Genomic DNA, 26,504 nt, shown 5'->3' on the forward strand with positions numbered 1-26,504 from the left:
TCGTATGTGGCTCAGCGCTTAACAGCAAAGGTATACAAAATATTTTCTTTCCCGGGTTATTTTCCTGGTTAAAAATGGTGGAGGACAAAGTATCATTGTTGTCATTGCTTGTCTCTTTTTTTCTTCAGATATTGAATACAAAGATCATCGTAATATATAGCTGAGGCGACCATCAACCTACGCTGACGAAAACTTGGACCAATGGATGATCTTAGTAAAGAGGGTTGTGGGTTTGGAGGCGGACTGGACTCTTCAGCTGGTGACGAGACTGACATCCAAACTATGACTACCTCAAGAAATTGTGAAGAGAGTTCACCCCCACGTGACCAGAACTCTAACTCTTGTGATGGCGGAGCTGAAGAGATGTGCGAGATAGCTCAAGGAGATGACTCTCCGCCGGCTGACACTTTGGACAAAATGAACGGACATTCCTCACAGCATGAAACGACACCTTCAACAGTGGGGACTATAACGGAGTGTGTTGCTCCTCAGGTGTTCTGCTATCAGTCCAAGGGTAGCAGTGCTCGAGGAGGCGAGTTCTCCGCAGACGATAGGCAGAAAGCTACGATGGAGGAAAACTGCTGCTGTGTGGAGTGTGGCGTGACATTCGCAAACATCGATCTGTTGCTGAAGCATGTTCAGGGACACGAGGCCTACCAGTACACATATGACGACGTCTACCACGGCTCCGAAGAAGGAGAGTCGTCGGACATCCAAGGAGGGACAAGGCCAAGGGACATGGGGAACATTTCGTGCATTGAGTGCGGAGAAGCGTTCGAGAATGTTGACGCTTTGCTGCGTCACGTTGAAGTCCACGAGAAAAATTTGAGACAGAGACAAAATCAACAGATGGGAGGAGTTCACGAATGTCCGGTGTGTCACCAAGGATTCATCAACGAAAGGCTAATGTTGGAGCATGTCAAGAGGCACAATTCTCGAGGTGGTATGGTGTCCGTCACTGGAGATCTAGAGTCTATAGGAAGAGGCATCCAGGCGGTCGGTCCAAGACCGGATTATAATGTGCATTCTTTCGCAAGGAGTCGCATGGGTGTGTCCGGGCAGCCGGTGAGTAACAAGACCGCCCACCTCTGCCTTGTGTGCGGCGATGTCTTCAGGGAACTCTCGAGCCTGGACAAACATACTCGCACCCATAACAGTAATGTCCAGATACTAGACCACAAGTGCGGTCTTTGCGGCAAGGTGTTTTCCAAGCTGGACAATCTTCATGTTCACATGCGTCTTCACAATCAAGACCGTCCATACGCCTGTTCGCTGTGCGGGAAACGCTTCACCCAGAGTAGTCATTTGCGGCAACACGAATTGATTCACACACAAGTTCGCCCCTTCTCTTGCCGCTTCTGTTCTAAATCCTTTCGGCAAAGCAGTCACCTTCACATGCACGAGAGAATCCACACGGGATTGCGACCTTACAAGTGTCACCTATGTGACAAGGCGTTTATGCAGAGCAGTCATCTTCGCATTCATGAACGTACTCATTCACGTGTTCGTCCATACAACTGCAGGTTTTGCAACGCCACCTTCATCCAAAGTGCGCACATGCGTCTGCACGAAAAGAAACACCTGAGCAACGCAACGCCCAGTGCCGAGACTGAGACGACATTAGGCGCGAAAATGGCGCCAGACGAAGAACAGGTCGCCTGACTCATCAACGACAGCAGCCTCGTGTTGAAAGAGATACATGTACAATGTTTTATCATAAGACCGTAACACAATAATTACCAGCAGAATGTAAAAGGTATTATAAAATTGCAATTGCGTGCAATTTAATGCTCCGTTTACAGGGTCTTGGTCAAGTTAGAATGCCGTCATTTAGATAATGTATATACACATGAATTTCTGTGATTATGCGGCGTAAAGACCCGTTATCAATTTCACCATTATGCTACTCTATTTCAACCTCGAAGTACAATACTGTATTGACAAATTGTAAACAAAATGAACATTCTTTCTGGTTTTCACAAAACCGTTTTACTATTACAATTGTACTGTACACGCGTGGAAAGGCCCCGATATTACGACGATATATCACAAGGTATCATAATATCGACATATCGATTGATATCGACATACCACATAAAGATACCGATAATCGACATGTGAATTTATGCAGGTACACATTTGATATTACTCTTGATATGCTACCTGTATGTATTATCATAAGTGATTTGGTTGTGTCACAGAATGCATCTCAAGTGATTGGGTGGTTGGCAAGTCGTGGATATACATAAACTGCATTGTGATCATAAAGAGAGAGAGAGAGAGAGAGTGTGTGTGTGTGTGTGTGAATATATGTAAGTATAGTGTCCCCACCCCCCCCCCCCCCCCCACCCCCGCCATGCACACAACACTTATAGGGACTCCTTAAATAGTTTGGAATGGGAAACTGTAAGTCATTTAAGTGTGATGGTGTCTTCCCATTGGTCCCTGAAAGATTTGCATTATCCCTTCAGTTGCTTACCATTGTGGTCTTGAAAATCGGTGCATCCGTCATCATACATGAATTTGTAGCAAAGAAAATGATGAGTTTTAAGTCCAATACGATCATCAGATCACCACTACCAAAATCTTCAGCTAAATTGTGGGAAGGGATTCTGTGCATATTTGACACTTACTATAATGACACAAGTACTCGCTTCTATAGAACCATTCAATATATGATCAGTATCATTAACTGTTTTTTACAAATGATGAAATATTGCTTTTGTAATTAGATAGATATGGTTTATTCATTGCAAATGGTAACATTCAACATTGTTTCTGTTATAGTTTGTCACCATCATCAACATAAGGTAAAACTTTAGCTTTATGTTCTAGCACTAATTAGCATTGAAAACAAAGGTGTTTTGTTATCAGTTTTGCTCGTTAGATTAAACATCACTGAAAAGTTGTTTTTTTTTACACTAGAGTTATACATGAAGCACTGATTGTACAATTGTATTATATTCGAATTGCACTATGTACAAAAAGGATTGAGACAGGGTTGGAGACTGAAAAGGTCTATTGCTGTGGAAGGGTTTGTATGCACAAAAGACTGACTGAGGGAGAGAGAGTGACATACTACAGAGAGATGGGTAGGAATGTGATCGCATGACTGAACTTGATTGCTCCATCTATAGGTTTATGATAAAACCCGAAGCCACGTGGATTCACCACCCTTACATCGATCACGATTGATCAACATTACAAGATTGCTATGACTGCTACTTTTCTCCAGCCAAATACAAAAGCTGTAAGGAGGTTAACACTGACTTGGTTTTTGGAGGGCGCTATAGATGTTTTCAGCATTGTCGTTCCAAATAAAATAATTATACATATTCATGAATTAATATGATTGTTCTTTCTCCTAAAGAAGAGGAAAAGGTAGAAGGAGAAGAAGAAGAAGAAGAAGAAGAAGAAGAAGAAGAAAGAAAGAAGCACTGTACAGAATGATGTGTAGTTAGCTATTTTCAGCTATAGTTAGTGATGTTAAGCGAAATATCAAAGGCGGGCGACGCCATCATTACCCCAAACAGCCATTCTTATGCAATAAAACAATCTTATTCCTATACCAACCTCCCTTGTGCTGGCTCTCGTATCATTAAAAAAGAACTACATAACAGTCATTTCTACCAAAACCTTCTCAAGCTCAGGCCACCACATTTTTTTTTTCAGTCATACTTTATTGAAACTTTTTTTTTTTTTTGCTAACTTGTCTGAATCAACAAAGGAAAGCGAGCGGTGAAGAAAGGAAAATGAACAAAGTAAAATGCTAAGTGTGAAGAATGGTGAATAAAAATAAGAGAATTATTTGCAATATGACGTGTGCTTATACCATCAGTTAAGATATTGCATGAATAGACATGACATGGCACCCACGTGTTGTGTTCGTACATGATTTTATGCGGATGTGTGTGGTTGTGTGTATATGTTATTCATGCTTTCATGGACTTATAAGCGATTATCATAATATGAGTGTGTATGTGTTGATATTGAGTGTGTTTATTTGCTTGTTTGTATGCATGTGACTGAGTATGTGTGTGTGTGGGGGGGGGGGGGGGGGGGGGGGGCGTGGTACCGTGTCAAATAGTTTGAAATTCCATTCGTTAGTTTGTTAGAATCATCATAGATGAATTAATATATATAATGTTAAAAGTTAAAAAGGTATCTCATTTGACCAAAATTTATGAAAACCTGTTGCACCACTTTTAGTATTGACGTACACTGTATTCGGAAATATGTACATGTATAATATTTTTGAGGGACATTGCTTTGAGTAATGTGGGGTATATATCATAATATAGGGCGTTACAAATGTATACGGTCCGTGTTGCTTGACTGATCTTTAAGCGAAATGACTTTAGGTCAGAATTTGGGTGATAATCAGCTGACTGGCGAGCCGGATGCGTATAATATTTGAATTAAAATTGTATGCACAGTAATGAGGGACAGCTGATTGGACTAAATTTTAAACGCAATCGCAAGTACAGTGTGCGTATTTGTGAAATATGGAAATCTTATATTATTCATATTGATACGAATAGATGAATAAATACGCATTCTGTGTTAGACGAATGTTAAGGATTGTCGTTAGTGATTGTACTAATCGCTCGTTTATTGTGATATGATAAAAAGTTGATATTTGTTTTGCTGCAATTTCCCCCAAACGATGTCACAATAATATGCAATGTGAGACTAGACTTAACAAAGATTAAGAGAGATTGTTTGAAGTGAACCATTGTATACTTTAACTAACTCAAGATTTAGTCGAGTACAGTAGTAAGAATTTACATTAATTCCCGAAGATGAACTACCAGCGGGTAAATAGAGCCATACACTGTATCTTATATAAATAATACACATACCGAGACACTTCCCGAAGACATCATACGTTATTCCCATCAGCTACAGTAGAAATGACACAATCTACCATCACTATAAAAGCAAAGCAAGAAAGTGCAAAGCTTACATCATCTCACATTAAATAAACCACCGATCGAGGTAGCAATGGTTCAATGTTATTACATTGTATTACCATCCCTAAAAACGAACACTAGCAATTAAATGGCGCAATCTTATTTCTGTCAACAAAGCTGTTTGCGTGAAAGGGTATACAGCTAGAATGGTTCTGATTAAATTTTTGGTATACTGCGGATATGGATGGATGACAGTGCAAAAGGTCTCCCTTTGAACACTCACCCACACATGGGGTCTGTTTTCAGAGGTGTGTGAAGATTGTGACCTACAGACAGTAAATTGCTACCATTGTGCATACCTCAGAAATAAATCAGAGCGATGACGTTGGTTGCCTACCTGATGGGGTATAAACTCAAATGCAAGAAAATGAATAATTGAAATGGGTATGTTTATTTTTCTCCAGACTATATGACATAAAGATCCCACAGTGTGATGGGCAACATGATACAGTTTAGAAAACTTTCGGTCCGCATTGATTCTCTATCGATTTTAAAGGTATGCATTCGTAAAGAAATCATGACCATTGTGTCCAATTGATTATTTCTCTACATCAAAAAAATAAGAATATGAAGCAAAATTCTAATCTTGTTTTTTCCTCTTGTTTGTTTACTTGCTATAGTTTGCTTGTCTTGCTGTGCCCGCAAACGTATACCGAATAGAGCTACTATACATTGTTTTGATCAAATTGTAGCGTGAAATCGTAAGTTTGATATTTTTGTCCTATCAAACAATTCTCACTTTACACGTTTTACTCTCGCACTTTCCAGCCTCTTCCTCTCCTATATCACACGCGCGCCACGCACTTTTTTTGCCTTTTTTGTTTGAATTTCATATTCACAAATGAAACATTTACACACCAAAAAAGATATAGTAGGTACCAATTTAGTATTTTACTCAATAATGCTGCTTCGAACATGCAAAAAAAAAAAATCATACGTATTTCTAAAAAAAAAACAAAAAACTACCCTGCAATGATGTATGGTCTTAAGTAAGGCGCTCTAAATACATAATGACTGATCAACATGATTAAACTCATTTATGCTGCTTGATCTATGAAATGCATTCATGCAGACTAAAGTTACACAAAAAATATGCTGTAGAATACATTGTGTATCATGAACTCTTATACCTACATCATGATTCAATTTGATCAAACAAAATACGTTTTTTTTTAAAATAATCAATCAATCCATCCCTTTTACCTCTCAGTAATTCTTTGTGAAAAAGATACAATGTGTGTGTGTGTGTGTGTATGTGTTTCAGAACTTTCCGCATCCCCTCAACCCCTCACACACACACACACACACACACACACACACATTCGCATACGGTGCTGAATGAATTCACGTCTGTTTGTTTAACACTTTCATAAAACAACATACAATGAATGGTTTGTACAAAAACAAAAGCGCATTGGCTACATTGACAACCCTATCACGGAGAACTTTGAGCAAAAACAAAGAAGGAAAGAGAGAATATGCATTGTAGTTAAAGCAAGACTCAACAGGAAGGCTAATTATCTTAAAACAGGTCCTGATAACAAAATAGGCCCTGTAGTTCAGATTAAGATACGCATACCTACACAAAAATACCGTACACAACACACATAACAGACGTTTATCGACAGAGCCAAAGGTGCTTTTAGGTATTTATCTCGGTTATTTTCAACAAATCAATCTCCTATCTCTCAAACAAGAAAGTGTTTGCATGAATAGGTCCACACTATTGCCCCCCCCCCCCGTTTCTGGTATTGGTCAAATAAAACTATAAGCATTGTCAATGAGAGACAAAACAACAACAACAACAACAACAACAACAACACACACACACACACACACACACACACACACTGAAACATGATTATAATTCTAGTATCGTGTGAAACTAATATTATGCAACCAAAGTACACAATAAGCATAATTATACAGTGCGTATAAAAAAAAAGGTAATCCAACTTTAGAGGGCTACTATTTCGTAATTATCTAACTTAGGCCTATAGAGCACCGTGTTTGTTGTGAGGAAAGGAGTACTGTTCTTTCCATTGGTAAGGAGCCATTATTGTGTTGACAAATGTCATATGAGGGCATTAACTTTTAAAACAACAATGACAAGTTGTACTTTTCCAAGTTTGAGTGTCACCATGAAGGAACACTGAATGTCTAACTGAAATAGATGAGATATAGACAGCAGGTTTGTGTTGAGGGTTTCCTCGATCTTACCTTTTATGGTCCATATAGTTTTCAACATGACCACCTGCCCTTTCAAAACAGCTATAGCTCGCAGCGACGGACTATGTCTTGGATGATCTCCGAACCATATGCGGGTTGTAGCGTAAGGCAGCGCTCCGTATACTTCGTCGCGAATGCGTCTTTGCATCTCCTGGAGATTACAAGGAAGAGTCACATTCATCTTTTGTTAAGTAGCTACGCAGAAAATAATATCACAGGGTGTGAGATCTGGCGTGATCTCGAAGGCAATTCAGTGTCATGTTTGAGGGCAACAACTCTTTCTTCAAAGAGTTTTCTTAGATGATTGCGGACCGCGACAAGACTTGAGCTGGTGCACGCATCCTAACGAGCCTGTCGCTCAAAGCGTTCCTCCATTTGCGGTATCATTGAGCATAATTATGAAGGTACATGTTACCATTCATGTTCCATTGGAAGAAAAAAAGGGTCCGATATTCTGGTCACTCCCACAAAGGGCAACCCACACAGACCGTTTTCAGGGGCGGATCCAGGAATTCCGTAAGGGGAGGCGCCTTTACAAAATACATCCCCCCCCCCCCCCCGGATCCGCCTCTGGTTTTGATCTGGGTTCTCGGACCTCTGGGTGTGTCCTGCAGGGGCATAATTGATTCGATTAAATTTTGTGATTTCACCTTGCCATCCATTCCAATTCAGCCGGCCTCATCCCCAATTACAAGATTCCGCCTAAAATTTGCATCTTCATTCTCGCGGGCTGTCAACCATAGTACAGGGAAATTACGTTCAGTCAGATGTCTGAAGTGTATTCTGGTTGGTATCCTGTAACGTAAGGCTGCATAATATGTAAGTCCAGTCTTGTGACGCGATTGAAAATTACCGAAGGTAATCCCAATCCATTTCTCCTTGAACTTGTTCTCCTTGGATGTTGCTGGAACTACTGCCTTTACATGTCCAGCTTCAATGTTCTGTTCAGATCTTCCAGTTGCGATTCAGGCTGGTATACCATGCTGTTCGTCCTTTCTAACATTTGCCCAGATTGTCTTTAACGATGGTGGTTCTCGATCGGGAAAGAGTTTCCTGAAAGCCTCACGAGTCTGTTGCAGACTCCCAAACTCATGAAACGCCGACAACAAAAACTCTCTGCTCGATTGGAAGCTGAACCATTTTGTGATTTTTGCATAATGTCCATACACTTGAATACATCCATTCACTATATGATAGTGATAAAAACTGCATTTAAGAGTAGTCATGTTCAGTCACTTCAGTAACAGTGACTAGTTTGGTATCAATGTAAAGCATCTTGATAATGAATAATTCTTCAACAGATGCCTCACATATCCCAGACATGCAAAATGTAGTGAAAAGACCTCCTCTATAAATATAGTGACAACATGAACTCGGGTTGAGCGTCTTTGTGCAAGATCTTAAAATTGGAAAAAGTGTGTTTTTGTATAGGCCTATTGTCTTATTCAAGAACAATTCTCTCATCAAAGAGTATTAGATTTATCAGTTCATTCCGTCATATTTAAACAGGATCATCCCTCAGGTTTTCAACTGCTTTCCAGTAGAGCCCTTCTGACATTTAAATTTGGTATCAATAACAGGGGCGGGTCTATAGGAATTCTGTAAAGGGGAGGGGGGAGGCAACTAATATTTCTGGCGCCACTTCCGGGTTTCATTTCATTTTTTCTTTTTATTTCTTTTGTTTTTAACGGAAAATAAAGGGGCGTGCGCCGTTTGCGCCCCTCTGGATCCGCCATTGAATAAGAAGAAAAGTTGCACTTTCTTTCCATACTATAGCTATGCTTTTTTAAAATACCGTTGGTCGGAATACATCATATATACCTGTTTTTCTTTTTTTTTTTCTTTTTTTTTTTGGTATACGCACTGTGTATAGGCCCTATATTATGTTTTAAACTAACCTTATATGTATATCTTATTTTATATAATATGTGATTTGTATGAAGCTGATAAAGAGTATAATAATAATATTGATACACCACGTACAAGGCAGTCAGTCGATATATAGCCATAGGGTATATCAACACTGTATTTTCGAATTTTTCACTGGTGACCACTGACCCCTGCACGGGCCTGAATAAATGGAGAGCTTTGACAGTGTGAGAAGGCAGTTCAAGTGAAAAGAAAATTTGTAAAAAGGTTAGGTTGTTTATTGTTGAAGGCATGAAGATATCTACACTGTACTGTCATGACAATTGTAGAGAAGGCAGTTGTTTTGTTGTTGTTTTTTTTTTCTTCTCCAGGATCAAAATCATGAAGTATCCAGATGCTGTGTAAACAGAACGGCGACCCAAGAAATGAGCGTTTGTGTGACCCGCGACCTACTGTACACTGGCACAGTTGTACCCACAGGACTCAATTATTTTCTGTGGTTGTACCTCGCAGCTCGGCCCGTCCCATGTTGCATTGCATCTTACTTTGCCACGTAAATTATCACTGCTGTCGGTAACGACGTCGGAAGGAAAACTGCAGGCTTACCGACTTTCACCTCATGTCGGCATATGGACCAGACAACGTTCTAGTCGAAAGTAACACATTATAATTTCATAACTGCATTTAAAGCGCAAAGAGTGCAACATGGGTGGAGCAAATAGTGTTGAAGTGCCAGGAGGTGGTACCGAGGGATATCATGTTCTGAGGGTAAGAGTTGGGCCTTGTACTGTAGTCCCATCAATTCATATTTGTGTATCGTTTACCGGTTTCCTGTCGTATGCATGATATGAATTATGAATAAATTTATTAATATTAGCACCATATGATTATGAATATGAAAGGGCAAGGCCAGTAGATCTAACGGTTAGAATTTAGAGACCTAACGTTAGATCTAGTAAGGTTTCAAAGCCTAAAGCCTAAACCAAAGGATAAATTTATCAAAGTGTGTGTGTGCGCGCAGCTCTAAAATATAACATTAGCTCAGGACAGTAACCAATGGTAACGTTAGCTGTGCAGAAGGCTGCAATGATTGATTGATAGTGCAAGATGATCTTGCCTGGGCTGGGCTTAGAGCCTTTATTAGTCTGTCACAAATTGGAGTATGCAGCATCACCAGTCTGGGATCCCCATCACTAACACATCTAGTCTAAGTCATTACACATCAGGTTTTACCAAGCCTAATCGGCAATTGTGCACTTTACGGCCCTATCGGTACCTCATTCGCCGTATGTAAGCCAAAGGTGGTATCCCATGAAACACCATGCACTGAGCAGCTGGCGAGGGGTAAATTACAGAATACCGGCAACCAATCACGGAGAGCGCAAATCGCTCTAAAAAGAGCGTAATTACGCTTGCCGATAGCAACCATTAAAATATTAATCCGATATGCGATACGGTTCGTGATTCGGCTGTCGACGATTGCATTTGTTTACGTGTGTTTTCCTTGCTCTGTGCGATGAGAAGTGTGGTATTCATACGTTGTTTACGGGGGTTTCGGGGGTGTCCCCCGAATAATGTAGTTCTAGATCCTGACGATAGCTAGTTTAGACTAGCCGTTAAAATTTACCCGAATTTACGATGTATACTCACGTTTTTATGAGTTGAGGATAGTCCATATCCTAGAAATCGATAGCAATTAGGTGAGACAAGAAAACAATCACTTATCTAATTGCTGGTGCTAGCTTCTGTAGCTGCTTACGCACTGTGTGGGTGCTCTTGACAGCCCACCATGTTGACTCTATGCAGTCGTACAACATAACACCTACACAAACAGCTTATGATGCGTATGTGTGCAGTGGTAGCGCGTATTGAGTCTGCAGAACGCGCGCATGTTTACTAGTACAGTGTACAATACATATAGCAGTTGAGTGCGCACATGTCTCTTGACAATACGCGTATAAAACATACGCGCTGCCTTGCAAAACTAGTGTTGTGTGATTGATCGTGAATGACTTGTGTCGAAAAGAGATGAAGGAAGGAGGATGTCAGCTGTGATGACGTCATCAAGTTTAAAGTAGTTCCGCCGAAATCGGCTCGATTTTCTTTATCGACGATTTACTCGAGTTATCTCGATTTAGAGCAGTTTTCCTCTAAAACCACTCAATTTTCTTAAAAATTGTGTGGTCAACCTACTTTTTGACGGCCGTTCCGTTCCCGGGCTTTTTGGGGGCCCCAGACGACGGGAAAGACGAATTTCAGCCCTTCGGGCTGAAATTCATCTCTAAGAGAGAGCCGCCTCTGGCGGCTCTCATACGTACTAATGTGCTAATTTAGCCGGTATTCTGTAATTTCCCCCTGGCGAGCTTCTCTTGCTGTATGGAATGCCATTTGACAAGTGATAAGGTCAATAAAAGCCAGCCTCACTGTGCTAAATCTGCGGAGCTGACACATCAAACATGAACTTTGTGCGATCGCGATTTCGCGTGCGTGCCTAGCCTTTGCTCTCCGCTGCAAGATTATTGAGCTTATAGTTATACAATGCTGCATCGCAGAAAATTGCCATGATCATGCTGCAAAGTGTGAGAAAGTTGGCAATAGTCTGCGATACAATAGACTCCATTTTTGAACATCCTATCTTGCGCCAGCTCGCCTCAATAGTTACGTGAATATTTTTATGTCTCCTTCATCCATCCTGATCCGACCCCATCACAAATCGTGCAAACCAACCACGCGGGTGAGGCTTGTGTGTGTGTGTCCATGTAGTGGCTGCCCGTAAACCGTTAGCTATACACACTTCGCAGGACATCTGGTCGGGCTCGTTAAACGGTAAATGTGTAGACGAAATAAACACTAACAGACTGACGAATCGGGATAAGATTTTGTTTTTTTTTAATTATTATTTCACAGAATAAGTTCACCAAGGCTGCGGATGGACATATGTCCTCTGCAATAGGTTAATTAGTGATCCCCTGCTTAAGATATAACGCACAATTCATTCATTTAAAATCATGATCTTGTTTGTCTAGGGTCGACTGCTCGCGCTCGATCACGCCGCGCTGCGCAGGGAAGGGCGTTAGAGCAACCATGTTGCGTGCCATAAGTGCTTCAGCACGCACACACACGTTGACACATTCATACACACTGCATCCCAATGTGAAATCTCACACACATGCAGACAGTACAGTGCCGGAAGACACGCTGTCGAACCCGCGGTGCCTGGTAGGTAATCGAATTTGCACACACTGCTCGATTAGGGTAAAATCTCGCACCGATAACATAGGGCCGTAAAGTGCACAATTGCCGCCTAATCATTAAAATCGAAATGGTTCTGAAGAGAGCAGTTTGCCTTACCTGGCCCTTTAATAGACTGGAATGAGTGATTAGATCTACGCCTCTATTTTCAATGATTTTACATCAAGTGTGACTACCATGGTCCATGCTGAACAGCCTTTATGGACATCACCATGCCAAAGAAGACAACATAGCTAGTTGACTCGCTCACTTTTATACCCCCTGGGCGCTCCAGCTCCACTGTCTACACTGAGGGTTCGCCCTGAATCAATAGTGGGCTATTTGCATACTCTGTAGCTAGCAAAGAAACAACATAAATTCAGACACCAAATTGCCCATTTCACAAGCGACTGGCTGGCTTTTATACCATACAGATTAAATGTAATATCCAACTTATTGTGGTAAACTTGCACTTATCCAGACTGTTCCTGTGGTCTTGAGAAGATGCTTTTTCTTTGTTCAACATCTTCCGCAAATCACATTAGAGCGCCCTGGGGTTTATGTCTTTGATGCCGTAATGCACGGATGATGGATCAGCTACCGCATACACATAAGTTCCAAATCACTTATTTCATGCAATTGAAGTGTAGCAATTTTATGGGGGTATACATTGTAATAAGTTGACTAAATCAAAGAAAAATCATCAATTTGAACAGTAAAGCACTCTTTGAGGAACCAAATTTTACCCATGTTAATGATTGATCTACATCTCTCACTGTACATTATTAAAGTAATTTGATTTATAATGCTTTTTTAATGCCAATTTTAATGCCAAAATACCACCACTTCAGAGATTCTAAATGCAAACCTTTAGCAGCTTGAACGGAAGCATTTGGGTTGATCACAGTTCAACACTACTTTTGTAAAGCAACTCATCAAAAAGTGCAATATATATCCCTCCTTATGTCAAAGAAGCCAGTCGAGCAAGAGGAGATAACAACAGATTTATCCCACTCCAATGCTGAACTCAAGCATACAAATTGTACCTGTGTAGCTATCTGCCTCAAACCATAGCCCACTGGAATGATCTACCCATATACAATGTATATAGAAAATCAAATATCTATGCAGAAATTTCAAACAGTATTAAACAAATTGGTATAGCCAAGTTGCACAGTAGCAGCACCATGCTGTACAGCAATGTCCGGATGAGATCCTGAGTAAATCTTGAGTAAATGCTGAGGGACACAGTAAGTCCAAACATAAGAACACACGAGAAATGCTTATCCAACCCTAACCTGACCAGACGCTGTGTAAAGCACGGCTGTTTGTGACAGCATTGTGTATAATAGTTAATTCACTGTTAACAGTTTTGTTTCTATTACTTCATTACTCAAGGTACAAGAAAACTCACCAGGACACAAGGCTGGACTGGAAGCTTTCTTTGATTTTGTTATTGCAATCGGCAACACAAGATTGGTAAGTCACTCTTTTGGATGAAGCAAGCTTGTAAATATATGTCCATTATAATTGCAAAGTTGTGAAACTGCAATAAAATGTAAATCTGTGTGCAAAAAACACTGCTGTTCCACCCCCTCCTTCCTTCAAAGAAAGAAGCTAAAGAAAGAATTTTTTTGTATTTTGGTTTATTAACCAAGTGATTAATTCTGTTTTGAAGTAAAAAAAAAAAAAATTCTGTATCAAGTTTAAGTTTTAATCAGAAGTCGCCTCCCAATGGAAACATTTGATTAAACAGGGCTGCACACTAACCCATCTCTTCTACTTGTCCAACCTGTCTGTCGGATCAGTAGGTACCCAGTTTTTCCATTTTTACTGGTAAATTCCTGAAAAAGTAATACTGGTCCGACAGTGATTTTTACTGGTCAGGGACCAGTGCCAGTGTGCAGCCTTGGATTAAGTATGACACTTTTTACACACTGAAAGTTTGTCTTTTTCACAATGAAAGGATAAAGACGATGACACCTTGAAGCGACTGCTGCAGGAGTATGAAGAGAAGCCAGTCAAAATGCTAGTCTACAGCAGCAAGGCACTGAGTGTGCGCGAGGTCACCTTGACACCCAATAAGCGATGGGGAGGACAAGGATTGCTTGGAGTCAGCATCAGATTCTGCTCCTTTGAGGGTGCTAATGAGAATGTCTGGCATGTACTGGTAAGTTCCCATAGTTGATCCCATGCGCTAGATTTCTAGTTACAACCATAGACCCCCCCCCCCCCCCCCCCCTTCATCAACCTCATATCATGGAAGTCCATGGTGTGTATTGTTTTGATTGAGTCTCCCAGATTTGTAGTGTTATGTACCTTAACAGTCATTTTATCAAATTTCAGTAAACATGTTGCAGAAGTGATTTCAAGATGAAATTGCAATACCTGCACTGTGCAGCAAGCCACCAAAAAGCAAGCCATTTTCTTGTTCCAATACTTTCCAGACTATCTTGTAGAAGGTAATATGGTAGCTCATTGATTATTTTCTGGCTGTCTGTAGGAGTTAGTGGTACATAGCGGTTGTACTGCTATCCATCATTTGGTAAATCCAAGAGAATAAAGAAGAGATACCTTTCAGTAACTGGTTGTTGATAACATTCAATTTACATGTGTATGGTCAGCACAGTAACTTGTGTCATGTACCTCCATGGATGTTGCAATGGTACTCTGATATGTTGTATACAGCAGTTAATGGAAGGCCTAGAATTTTCATCATGACGAGATATACAGGGGTTTGGTTACTTTTTGATATAGTGTCTTGTTTTGAGGGATTTGCCAGTAATTACATACATGTATTGTCGAACACTGGGAGTTTGCCCACCCTTGACAGTCAAGGTGATACCAATATTGTCATCAAGTATTATGTGGTGACATGACTTAGTCCTGCATATGTGACAGCTAGCGAGGAATCACTTTTGTCTGTATCTCCATGACAGGATGTGCAGCCAAACTCTCCAGCTTCCATTGCAGGCTTCAGAACAAATACTGACTATATCATTGGTGCTGACTCGGTTCTCCTTGAGGTGAGTTTTTAAATCACTTGCATTCAATCATGTCTAGTCACCTCAGCTTCTTGGTAGCCTATTTGTTGTCACTGATATCTGTGCAGGTAGTTGGATAAAGTTGTGAAATTGAAGAATGTGCTATCCTAAATACCATTGGCAAGAATGATAGTATTCATATAAAAATTATGTATGACAGTTTTTCATGTGTGAATGTACGTACCATATTTACAAAAATTGTTTGTTATAGGTAATCTAAATGTAAGCATTATATTCTGTGGGTAAGTTCTTATCAAAATTATTTTTGTGTGATCAATTGTAAATATTACCACAAAGTGACCAATACAACTTCTTCTTTCTAGGTCGAAACTATCTTTGCCAGACCCCTTGTCACTTTTGTATTAAATTAATGTTTACTGTGACCTCGCAGTTGAGTCTCCTTAGTATTCAATGCTTAAAGCCTTACAATCGTAGCAAGTGGTTTGTGCGGCACGGAGACGAACGCAACACACTGCCTCCCCCATTCTGTACCGAATGTAGTGACACCGAATGAGAATAGCGCTGGCTCAATGGGTCAGTGAACAACACTTTAGACTACAAATCTCCTGACCCAAAATGGCTGCCCGAGCCACGAGAGCTTCCGAATGGACGCACACTCACAGTGCGCATGCGCATGAAGAGAGGCCAAAAGAGCCACGCGTCTTCTGGCCTCTCTCCTCCAGTCACTGCAGCTCGCTGTCACAATATTTGTGTATGATGCATATACACACACGCACACACACACACACACACACACACGTGTCTCAGTGGCAGCATTGTCCCACACGTTTATGGATATAGCACCGAGTCTGGCATTGCGCAATTGCATGCACAAACTTCGGTCGTTCGGGAGATTATGAAATAACGCATCATTAGGGGTGACGATCGTCCGACTTTAACCGTAAAAAGACTGGGGGGGGGGCCTTCCCCCCTCAACATTTCGCGCGATTACTCTGCAACACGCAATGCTCTCGCCGTGATGCTCTATGACTTTTTTCTTTCAAGTTTCCCGCACATTTTGACACCAAATGTGTGACGCCCGGGGGTACAGTTCTGAAGTTACATAACATTTTGTACATGCATGTGAGGGCGAAAATGGCTCAAAAATGTGATTTTGTGTACAAAGTCAATGCAAATTGAGTTTTTTCACATGGTTCATATAAATATGCTTATTTTTACTCTCAATGGCTAAAATTAATTTGTTTTAGGAGTATTATGCTTCAAAAAGTGTCTGCCACAAATTTTGTTTAAAAAAACAACAAAAACAGAAGGTCAAAAAAACAAGGAAATACATAAGAAATTCATGAAACAATAACATGAATAAGAAATTAATTTTGATACCAAATTTTTTTTCTAGTGCATTTGCTAAGAATGCCACAAAGAATAATTGGACCAAAAATGAGCACTTTTGGAGCTTTATTTACTGATTTAGATCAAAGAGTCTGCTTTCTCGCATAAATTAGCATAATTAATCAAAATAAAATAAAAGAAGACTATTTTGGAAAATTTAAACATACAATCTTGTAGATTACATCGCACACTACCATTGTGCAAATTTTCGCGGCGATTGCGCGATACACGGCCGAGATCTTAAGGGGGGGCTACCAAAATAGCCCAGTCTTTTTAGGGTTAAACAATTTGTGAAGTGAGTTCTGGCTTCCATATCAGTCTTGCCTGGGACTATATTATGAAGTTTTTTTAATTCATTTCCCTTACTGTCATCTCTCATTTTTTTGTTCCATCATCTGCAGTCAGAAGACTTATTTTCATTGATTGAATCACATGAGGGCAGGCCACTCAAGCTGTACATGTACAACGTTGAGACAGACGGTTGTCGGGAGGTCACCATCACGCCAAACAGAAACTGGGGAGGTGAAGGAAGGTAAGAGAAAATTGTCTTGCTGTATACATGTACTAACAACTATATTTATGTTAGAGGAACGGGACCATACATAGTACATGTTAGAACACTGTGTGCTGTGTCAGGTATCTTTATTGTCTAATTTGTATATTGAAAAGTTCTACTTTTTATGCCTCCGCCACGAAGTGGTGCCGGAGGCATTATGTTTTCGGGTTGTCCGTCCGTCCGTCCGTCCGTCCGTCCGTCCGTCCGTCCGTCCGTCCGTCCGTCCTTCCGTCCGTCCGTCCGTCCGTCCGTCCGTCCTTCCGTCCGTCCGTAATGAATTTTGTGGACAGGGTAACTACCAAAACCTTTTGAGGTATCCTAATGAAACTTGGCATGTATGTGTATTAGGGGGTGAAGTTGTGCCTATCAACTTTTGGGTGCACATGCTCAAGGTCAAAGGTCAAAAGGTCAAGGTCAAATGCTTAAAATTTTACTATTTCCCCCATATCTATGCAATGCCAGAAGATATTTTCTTGAAACTTAGTGTATACATGTACTACCCAATTAAGATTCTCTGGTGAAAGTTTGGGGTCATGAGGTCAAAAGGTCAAAGGTCAAAAGGTCAAGTAAAATGTTAAAATTTCACCTTTTTCTCTGTATCTTGGAAATTGTTCAAGGTATCTTCATGGAACATAGTGTATATGCATCTACTGACTGGCAGTGGTTATCTAGGGAATTTAGGGTTCATGGGGTCAAAGGTCAGGGGTCAAAGGTCAAGGGCAATACTTCAAAATCTTACTATTTTCCTTATATATATGCAATGCCAGCAGGATATTTTTTTTTAAAACTTGATGTATGCATGTCTAACCCAATAGAGATTCTCTGGGATTTTTTTTTTTGCCAAGAAGGTCAAAGGTCAAAAGGTCAAAGATCAAGTGAAAGTGCTGAACTTACTTTTTTCTCCATATCTCGGAAGTGGTTCAAGTTATCTTGAAACTTAGTACATGCTGAATTTATGTATGTTCTGCCTGACAGTGCTTCTCTTATAAATCAAAGGCCAGATGAAAATGATAACAATTTACTGTTCAATACAGAAATCGCGCTTTTTCTCCATACCTTGAAAATTACTCAGTGCATAAACTTATGAAATGGTCAAAGTCAAGTTAAAGTTCTTAAATCCCCAAATACATGCTCTCCTATTCATCCAATTAAACATAGGTCAAGGAAGGTAAACATTCAATACATTTGTGACAAACATGTCATTTTAATATTTTGCCAATTTTGTGAAAATGTAATCACACATTGTCCACATGTACTATAGACCTATTAGGAGAATCATGCATTATGGCGGAGGCATACCAGTCGCCATAGCGACATTTCTAGTTTATTGAAGTTACATAAGGGAACTTATAGTGTGTATTCAGTATAACATTAATTACCTCTGCCAGGGAAGGAGTTATGTTTTCATTGGCGTCTGTTTGTTTGTCTGTTTTCAAAATTACTCAAAAATGTGTGAATGAATTTGAATGAAACTTGCAAGAAAAGTTGGTTTTGATGCAAAGAAAAGATGATTAAAGTTTGGATGTGATCCAGGAAGTTTTATGGATTTTTGAAGGATTTTTGTTGTCTTTTGGCAGATAAGGTGAATAAACTTTGGAGTTCAGGCTGCACTTATTTGTGGTTTGCCATGTAGCTGGAAGCTGATGACGTAAACAAAAGGCTTCTATAATTGGGAAAATGGGTGATTTTCGGCATGCATGCACAATTGGTGAAAATGAGCTGCTTGGTGGAGGTCTGCGCTCTACAAGTGCTTGTCTAGCTCTTTTCTGTTCTCAGCTTACGGTATGCAAACAGACAAGTCAGTGCACTGTATACATTGTCTTGTTAGTCATGAATAATGGTTACATGACTAATCAATCAATTTATATCCCCGTCCAGTATGGGCTGTGGCATAGGGTATGGTTACCTCCACCGGATACCCACAAGGTCCTTCCCAGAGGGTCAGCAGGTGGACATTCCTGGACATCTCAAGTCAGCGGTGGGAGGGGACCAGCCCTCTGCCCCATCAGCCCCATCCCCACCTCCTGATGGATTCTCTGAGGTTTGACTTTTCTCCTCTTTTCACCTGAAGTGACATCTTTCACTATAATTTCTTGCAACTACAATGTATATTGCTGACTCTGCAAGGAGTGTATGTTAATGGGTTTTAAAGTAAGAGTTGTTACTCTTTGAAGGACATGTGTTAATCTATTACAAATCATGATATCCGTGTTAAGTCTGGTATTCACAGTACGATGTGAACATCTAAAACATGGTGGAGCTATTTGCCGTGTAGTACTAGTACCTCTATCTACTTTGTTCTTATTAGCATTGTGCATTTTCATGTGTTTGCTTCATTCTTTTTTTTTTTTTGGGGGGGGGGGGGGGGGAGGGGTGAATTTGTTTAAGTAGTCTGCGCCTCAAGTTGTAATTGTTAAAGGGGATAGCTAGTAACTGATCAGTGGGAATCAGTGGGAATGCTGAGGGATGATTGTTCCAATCCTTGTGGGATTCATTTAAGAGTATATTGTATATCTATTGTTGTGTGAAAATTATTTGCTTGAGAACGGTCTCATATTCAAGTAATGTGCAGTTTAATGCCCCGTCACTGTACAGGCATGCTAACCTGAAAACATTAAACTGCACATTACTTGAATATGAGACCGTTCTGAAGCAAATAATTTTCACACAACAATAGATATATAATGTACTCTTAAATGAATCCCACAAGGATTGGAACAATCATCTCTCAGCATTCCCACTGATTCCCACTGATCGCTTACTAGCCATCCCCTTTAAAATGAAGCACTACATAGAATATGGAGATCTGTTTGTTTGTTTTTTTACAGTTGTGGTACACTAAAAAGACATTTTATTCCAATAAGTGTTAATACAATCATGCATTCTGATTTACCATTATCATTTTACTACCAGGTGTCCTTGGCCTCCACACCCTCTAACTCAGTAGCAGGCCTCCAAAGTGGTATGGCGGGGCTGTCTCTCACTCCTGGTACCACTCCCACTACCACTACGGGTGTGGCCTCACCTCCTGGTCCGGTGTCCTCAGCATCACACGCCCTTGGAGACTCCAACCCTGCTGTGGCTTCTCCCTTAGCCCCTCCCAACCTGTCCACCCTTGCCTCGCCTTCTCCCGTCTCCCTTGGTGGTTCCACCACTGTACCTACAGTAGCCAGCACCACACCCCTGCACCAGACTCCCTTGTCAGTGGGCGGTGCTACTCCTGCACCCCTCACTTTGACACCAGGTGTTTCACCGGCTACTGGCGCTGCCAAGGTGCCTCCTCCTATTTCAGGACCAAGTAAGTTATGTTCCTGTTGGGGAATTGTATTGACCCGTTGAGGATGAGCTGATTTTTGCTATAACATGCATTTCCCATAGATACCCGTCCGAGTATACTTGGGACTAGTCTTCAACGGGTTAATATCTTATCATATATACTAGTCTGCTGTGATGGTAATCCAGGTAGCACATACACATTGTATCTCAAGCTAAAGTTTGCTACAATGCATATATGTTTCCTATTGAACTTCTGTCAATCAGGAGAAACATTGGACTTTGTAAGTAGACTGTGGTAGCAAACTGATTACTTGCGTAATTGACACACATGGCTACCAGCAGATGAGCTGAATGATTAGGATCATGTTGCAATAGGGAACCACACAGTGAATTTGTATTGGCAGTGTTGCCATATGTTGCAAATTTGTAAAGTGAAATAAAATTTTTATTGTTCGAAGGGTTTCTTTCAGTGGTTGCAAATTTCAGGAAGCATTTATGAATACAAACTTTCAAACTCAGAATTTGAGTGGTTCATGAGAACAATGGCTTGCAATCAGCTAGACGACAAGATAGGCTTAACTAGCTGAGTAAAGTATGTGAACATGTGGAGAACGACCAAACTCTATTATAGAATGGGTAGCGAGAATCCTGCGATCTGATTGGTCGAGAGCTATGCGTTGATTTTCACTGGCCGCATCCTGAGTCACAGTGGTAAACATGTAATCGCGCACTTGGGAGTACGCGTACTTGTAACAAAGGTACGCGCACTAGGCAAGCGTACGCGTACTTGTACAAGCGTTACGCGTACAAGCGTACGCGTACTTGTAACAAAGGTTCGCGCACTAAGCAAGCGTTCGCGCACTCAGGTTGGCCATGCGTCCAGTAAAAACTAATTGCATGGCTGGCCGTGCGTCCAGTAAAGACTGATGCATGCTCGTTTACGGCAAGCCAAAAGTAAATGCATCCAGTCATTTTGTCATCGGGTAACACGATAGAAAAATGGGTTTTTGGCAAGAAAATTACCCATTCTATAAATCAGATTACGCACATGTCTTTTCGTGCGTCAGTCGGAATATAGTGTGCATGCGGTAACTATGGAATTTAGCCTAAACCCACTCGGTTTCGCCTCGTGGGTTTAGCATTCCATAGTTACCATATGCACACAATTCCGACTGACGCACTCAGACCTGTGCATCATTTGTATAATGACTGAGATATCTTCTCCAAACTGATGGCCATGCCTTTTGATTAAATTCTGAAATAAATGTTAAATATGTATTATATGTATTGAATTGACATTGCAATTACTTCTCTTATGACAGTCTCTGGAGTGCTACCACCAGTGAGTCTGTCCAACGTGCCTGGTCTACCAAACCTCAACGTCTCCTTGCCTCCAGTCGATCTCTCCAACATCCCCTCCTTCAATAGCTCCTCTGCCTCCCTACAAGGAACCACAGGAGTTGGAGCCTCCCCTGCCCCAGTCATGTCACCAGCGGTTGGGGGAGTGTCGGGTGTTTCACCAGTCGTCTCCCTACCGGGAGGTATCTCAATACCGGGACCAACACCACTCCCTAATCTGCCTACTGGGATAGGGGCATCTCCTGTATCCACGGCAACAACATCATAGGTTTGCCCTCCTCCCCAAGTGGATCAGAGAACTTTACTTCATAAGAAATTTGCTCTTCTGCATGAAGCTCACATTTGTGTGCATTGGAGATGTTTCAGTATGAACTTCAATGAAAATGAAGAGTTCACTCTCTACTGTGTTTCTCTCTCATCAAGGAACAATTTCTCTCTTTTTTTTTAATTCACATGAAATTATAAAATGTACTTATTCAATATAGTAGTTGGTGTGGCAATAGGGATTTTATGTTGATTACTAAATGGCAAGCTACAAGCAGTTTCTTTAATGGCAAAGGGCAGCTACACCTTCATCTTAGTTTATTTCATTCCAGTTGGAATTACAGTATCAGCTCACCTGGCATAGACAGTGAACAATATACAGTAATCAGTCAATGTGAATCTAACATCAGTGATGCACATTATCAAATTCTTTCAAAGCTTTGTAAATGCATCTACAAGTGCCCAAAACATATGGAATTGATAAAAAATTAACTTTTTAAATCAACCATGGCAAAATATGTTTAAATGGTGTGCACAAATGTAAGTTATATACCCAAGTATGCATTTTATTCCCATTAAAGTGTCCATGTTCAGAACGCAAGACAATCGGTGGATTTCACATCCAGTACAGTTTGTTTTAATCTTCCAAATCCTGAAACACAATGCCATTGAATTCAATGTAAATTGACTGCATGCTTATAATGCTGGTAGAGTAGATGTTTAGTGCCAGTGCATTGATGAGCCTGAACGCCACAAATAATGTTATTATATTGATTCACTATGATGACAAGAAGTAAGTTTGTACAAAGTTATGTAAAGAGAAATGTGTAAAATGAATTATATGTGACTGAGATAAGTTAGAGAAATTATCCAGACATTGCATTTAATTCTTAGTTACGATACGAGATGTTAGATTAATGTGGAATTAAAGAATATCAGATGAGATGTATTTCACGTATGTTTGACATACATATCTCATATTGGAAAAAAAAAAATATTAGCAGTGGAAAAATGAGGTATGTATCCACAGAATGAATGAGATTACTTTAAATATTCTTAGTATTCAAACCGAGCTGTGTTTTCTCCTCCTCCAAATGGCAAACCCATGTACAATGGAAGTCTCAAATAAATTATAGGGTAGGGGAACATTCACACCATACATTGGTTATGAGTTATGAAATAGCTGCTATATGTTATAGAGTAAAGTAGACCATATTTTATGCTGCTTTGTGGTCGCATTGATTTTCATTACATGACAGAAAACGAACTATTGACTTTGGGAATGTCAGTACCCCAAGAACAGGAAGGTAAAGGCTTAGAAAGAATGAGAAAACTGTTCAGTAGGTCAGCGAGTGCAGAGTTGTCATTTTGTTCCAGTAGCATTCCATCTCTTTTGAATGATGTAAGAATTTGATTCATAGTCCACAGAGTGATATCATGGGATCATCACAAACAGCAATGTGGAAGTGGATTTCTCAGACAAATCATTTTTTCTTTTTTTCCCCCAATTTTGTAGATTTATAGAAAGGGAATTTGGATAACTAGAAGACAAGCAGTGTTCTTGAAATGGGTACACTGAACCTCTTACAAGCTGTAAAAGAGCAAACCCATAATTAGAGATACATGTGTCTCACGACAACTCATAAAAAAGCATTACATGGTGTCAAAAGTAGAGTGTAGTTTGTGTTATGAGCAACACATAAGCATTGCAAGTTTGTGAAATACTTTTACCAGGAGTGTTAGAAAAATATGCAGATACACGTGTATTTTAACCCCTCACACCTTCCATCACTTTTCTATTCATATGCAGTAGACTGAAAATCATATATTTTTTACACAAAGTCTTAATTTTATTGCACCCTCTGCACAAAATTTCTCAGCCTGAAATTGGTTACCACATGCAATACATTGTGTGTAATGCACTTTTTGAATGCTGGAATATTGTTGTTGCTGTGTGCGTGTCATTAGAATGCCTAGTGCTCTTTGTGTTCAGTAATGTGATCATTTTGAAATCTGTGAGTAGGATGGGCAGTATTCAAGTAGGCACAGTGTAGTGTGAGATCTAAACTGTTTCAAGGGGAGGATGTGCTAACACATAAGTATTTTTAATGGATTGTCTTCTTTCATGAGTATGCATTTGGTATGACCTAGGCTCTCAAGGATAAATCAACACTGGTACTTAGTCCAAGGGCATGGCTTACTGCCTCAGCTATCATGGAGTATACCAATTGCTGCCCTACTCATGAGTTATTGGTCTGGGGGAGGGGTACAGTGTATTTATCAGGATTCCTACCAGGCCTTGTTTTGCATTTACATTTTTTTTTTCCTGTGTTCTTGCAGAACGTTGGTTTCCTTGTCCAGCCTGAATAAATGAATTTTATCTCTATATAATCTGTTCAGGACCCCATATTAGAATCAAGTTCATTTTCTGAAACCATGAATAAACATCATACATGTGTATTCATGGGTGTTAATTTCAGTTTGTGACATACACTTGCGTCTAGTGGTAGTAGGATGTGGTACTGAATCTAAATTTTTCATTTATCTTTAAATAAGAAGTGAATGATAGCAAAGCTTGAAAAGCAACCGAGTACAATAGCTGGGGGCACATATTATGGTACCTGGTAACTTTAGTATTTGGTAACTGAAACATAATCATGTTTATGACCTCCTTACTACTTTGAATAAGGAGGAAAGAATCTTAATTTTCACCATTCATAGCTCTTGTTTCAATATGTGTTTCTTACTTTTCTGGATAATTTTGCTACACACTCCTATGGGAACTGTTCTTTCTTTCCTACCTTTTGAGCCAAACCATCCGTTTTCCAGTTAAAAATTTTGGAAGGTCTGCGTGTTTTCTACAGGAACAGACCAATTATGTATTAGCTTATTTACATTTTCTGTGATACAGTATATTTACTTATGAAATGGGTTATTCTAGCTAGATGATTTTCACCATATTTTTTTTTTTCCTGATGGGGCAATTGTGTTCAAACTAATTCATATTTTTAGACTTGGTTTACCAAGGAGCTGTCAGCCAGAATTCTGCAATCCATTCATACACTGAGGCTTTGATGGCTTTCGTTTGGTTTAAATTGTATTTTATTGACCGAATAGATTCAGATAGGGAGAGTTTTTGGGATTTTTGACCATCATGGATTTCTGTTTCTCCTTTGTACATTGTAAGATGTGTGTCTTGGACACTCCTACTTCAGGGTATATTATCCTCATCCTTTATGCATCAGTTTTACTTACATTTTGTCACAGACAAGATGTACACTAAAGAATCGGAGACATACATTTGTAGCTTGTAAAATAATTAGATGGTTACATCATTATCATTTCTCTCAAACTTCATGACAATTAATACTTCTGAAGTATTTAAATTACCAAATGTCATTGAAATTGTAAATAAAGAGACACCTTACCAGACCACCTGTTTGTATCATTGTTAAATAGCATTTTGCCAAACCTCACAACTAACTCTGCATGATTCAAAGTCACAAGATAAAAAAATATCCTTATTCAAACAACCAATTAAAAAGTCCCATTTTTTTCCATGCTTTCACACACACACACACACACACACACACACACACACACACACACACACACACACACACACACACACACACACACACACACACAAGTTTGTGGCCGAGTCAAAGTTGCATAGTGGTATTCTGAACAAGTCAAAGGGAAAATCCTGTCCTTGTTACTGAAAATTCATTAGAATTTGATTGCAGTGAAAAGAAGTGGCTGTGACATCCCATAAAATTCGCAACATGAACTTGCGTCATGCTACATCTAGAGCTCCATCTAATTTCAATGTATTCTCGTTTTCTACAGGTGTGCATGTCTGCTTTGAGTCAATGTGACTAGTGGTGTGGTTTTTTTTTTTTGTATTTTTGTATTTTTTTTAATTGGAACCAGAGTTTTTGTGCAGGTGTATATTCATGCAACGCAATGTAAGAGGGTGGTGTTTATGAGCCAAACAAGCCAAATAACTGGAGTGCCTTTGAGATTATTCTCTGATGTATGAATGTGTAATACTCTGGAAACAAAAACCCAAAAAAAAAAAAGATAAAAAAGAAAGATCAGATGATTGTGATGATTGTTGGTGGATTGTGAAAACTGGCTGGGTGTGCATGAACTCGCCGTCTTAACTGAAGACTGGCTATTAGATAAGCTGTGATCTGCAACTTGTATGTGGTGACATGCTCAACTACACACACACACACACATTAATATATGTATATTAATTCATTTGCCCTAGCTCTGTTTTCTACATGTAGCACATTTAGCACATTATGCTTCCATGTAATGTCCAATCAAAATAACTCAATGGAGGAC

At 40.0% G+C, this 26,504-nt stretch overlaps 2 protein-coding genes across 2 annotated transcripts; both read left to right on the forward strand.

The window, feature by feature from the left end:
- The first annotated feature begins 201 nt into the window (after positions 1–201).
- LOC139717937 (uncharacterized) lies at positions 202–1,662 on the forward strand. The gene has a single exon (XM_071629421.1). The coding sequence runs from the start codon at positions 202–204 to the stop codon at positions 1,660–1,662; it is 1,461 nt and encodes a 486-aa protein (XP_071485522.1).
- Positions 1,663–9,634: 7,972 nt separating this feature from the next.
- Positions 9,635–23,137, forward strand: LOC139717961 (Golgi reassembly-stacking protein 2-like). The gene is made up of 8 exons (XM_071629445.1): positions 9,635–9,839; positions 13,701–13,781; positions 14,269–14,472; positions 15,242–15,328; positions 17,098–17,228; positions 19,131–19,293; positions 20,166–20,550; positions 21,851–23,137. Exons 1-8 carry the CDS (start codon positions 9,777–9,779, stop codon positions 22,153–22,155), a joined length of 1,419 nt encoding a protein of 472 aa, XP_071485546.1. The 5' UTR covers positions 9,635–9,776; the 3' UTR covers positions 22,156–23,137.
- Positions 23,138–26,504: the final 3,367 nt, after the last annotated feature.

The sequence above is a fragment of the Diadema antillarum genome, unplaced genomic scaffold (genome assembly GCF_040938485.1).
Source record: "Diadema antillarum isolate AM-2024a unplaced genomic scaffold, OU_Dant_1.0 scf00000086, whole genome shotgun sequence".
NCBI lineage: Eukaryota > Metazoa > Echinodermata > Echinoidea > Diadematoida > Diadematidae > Diadema > Diadema antillarum.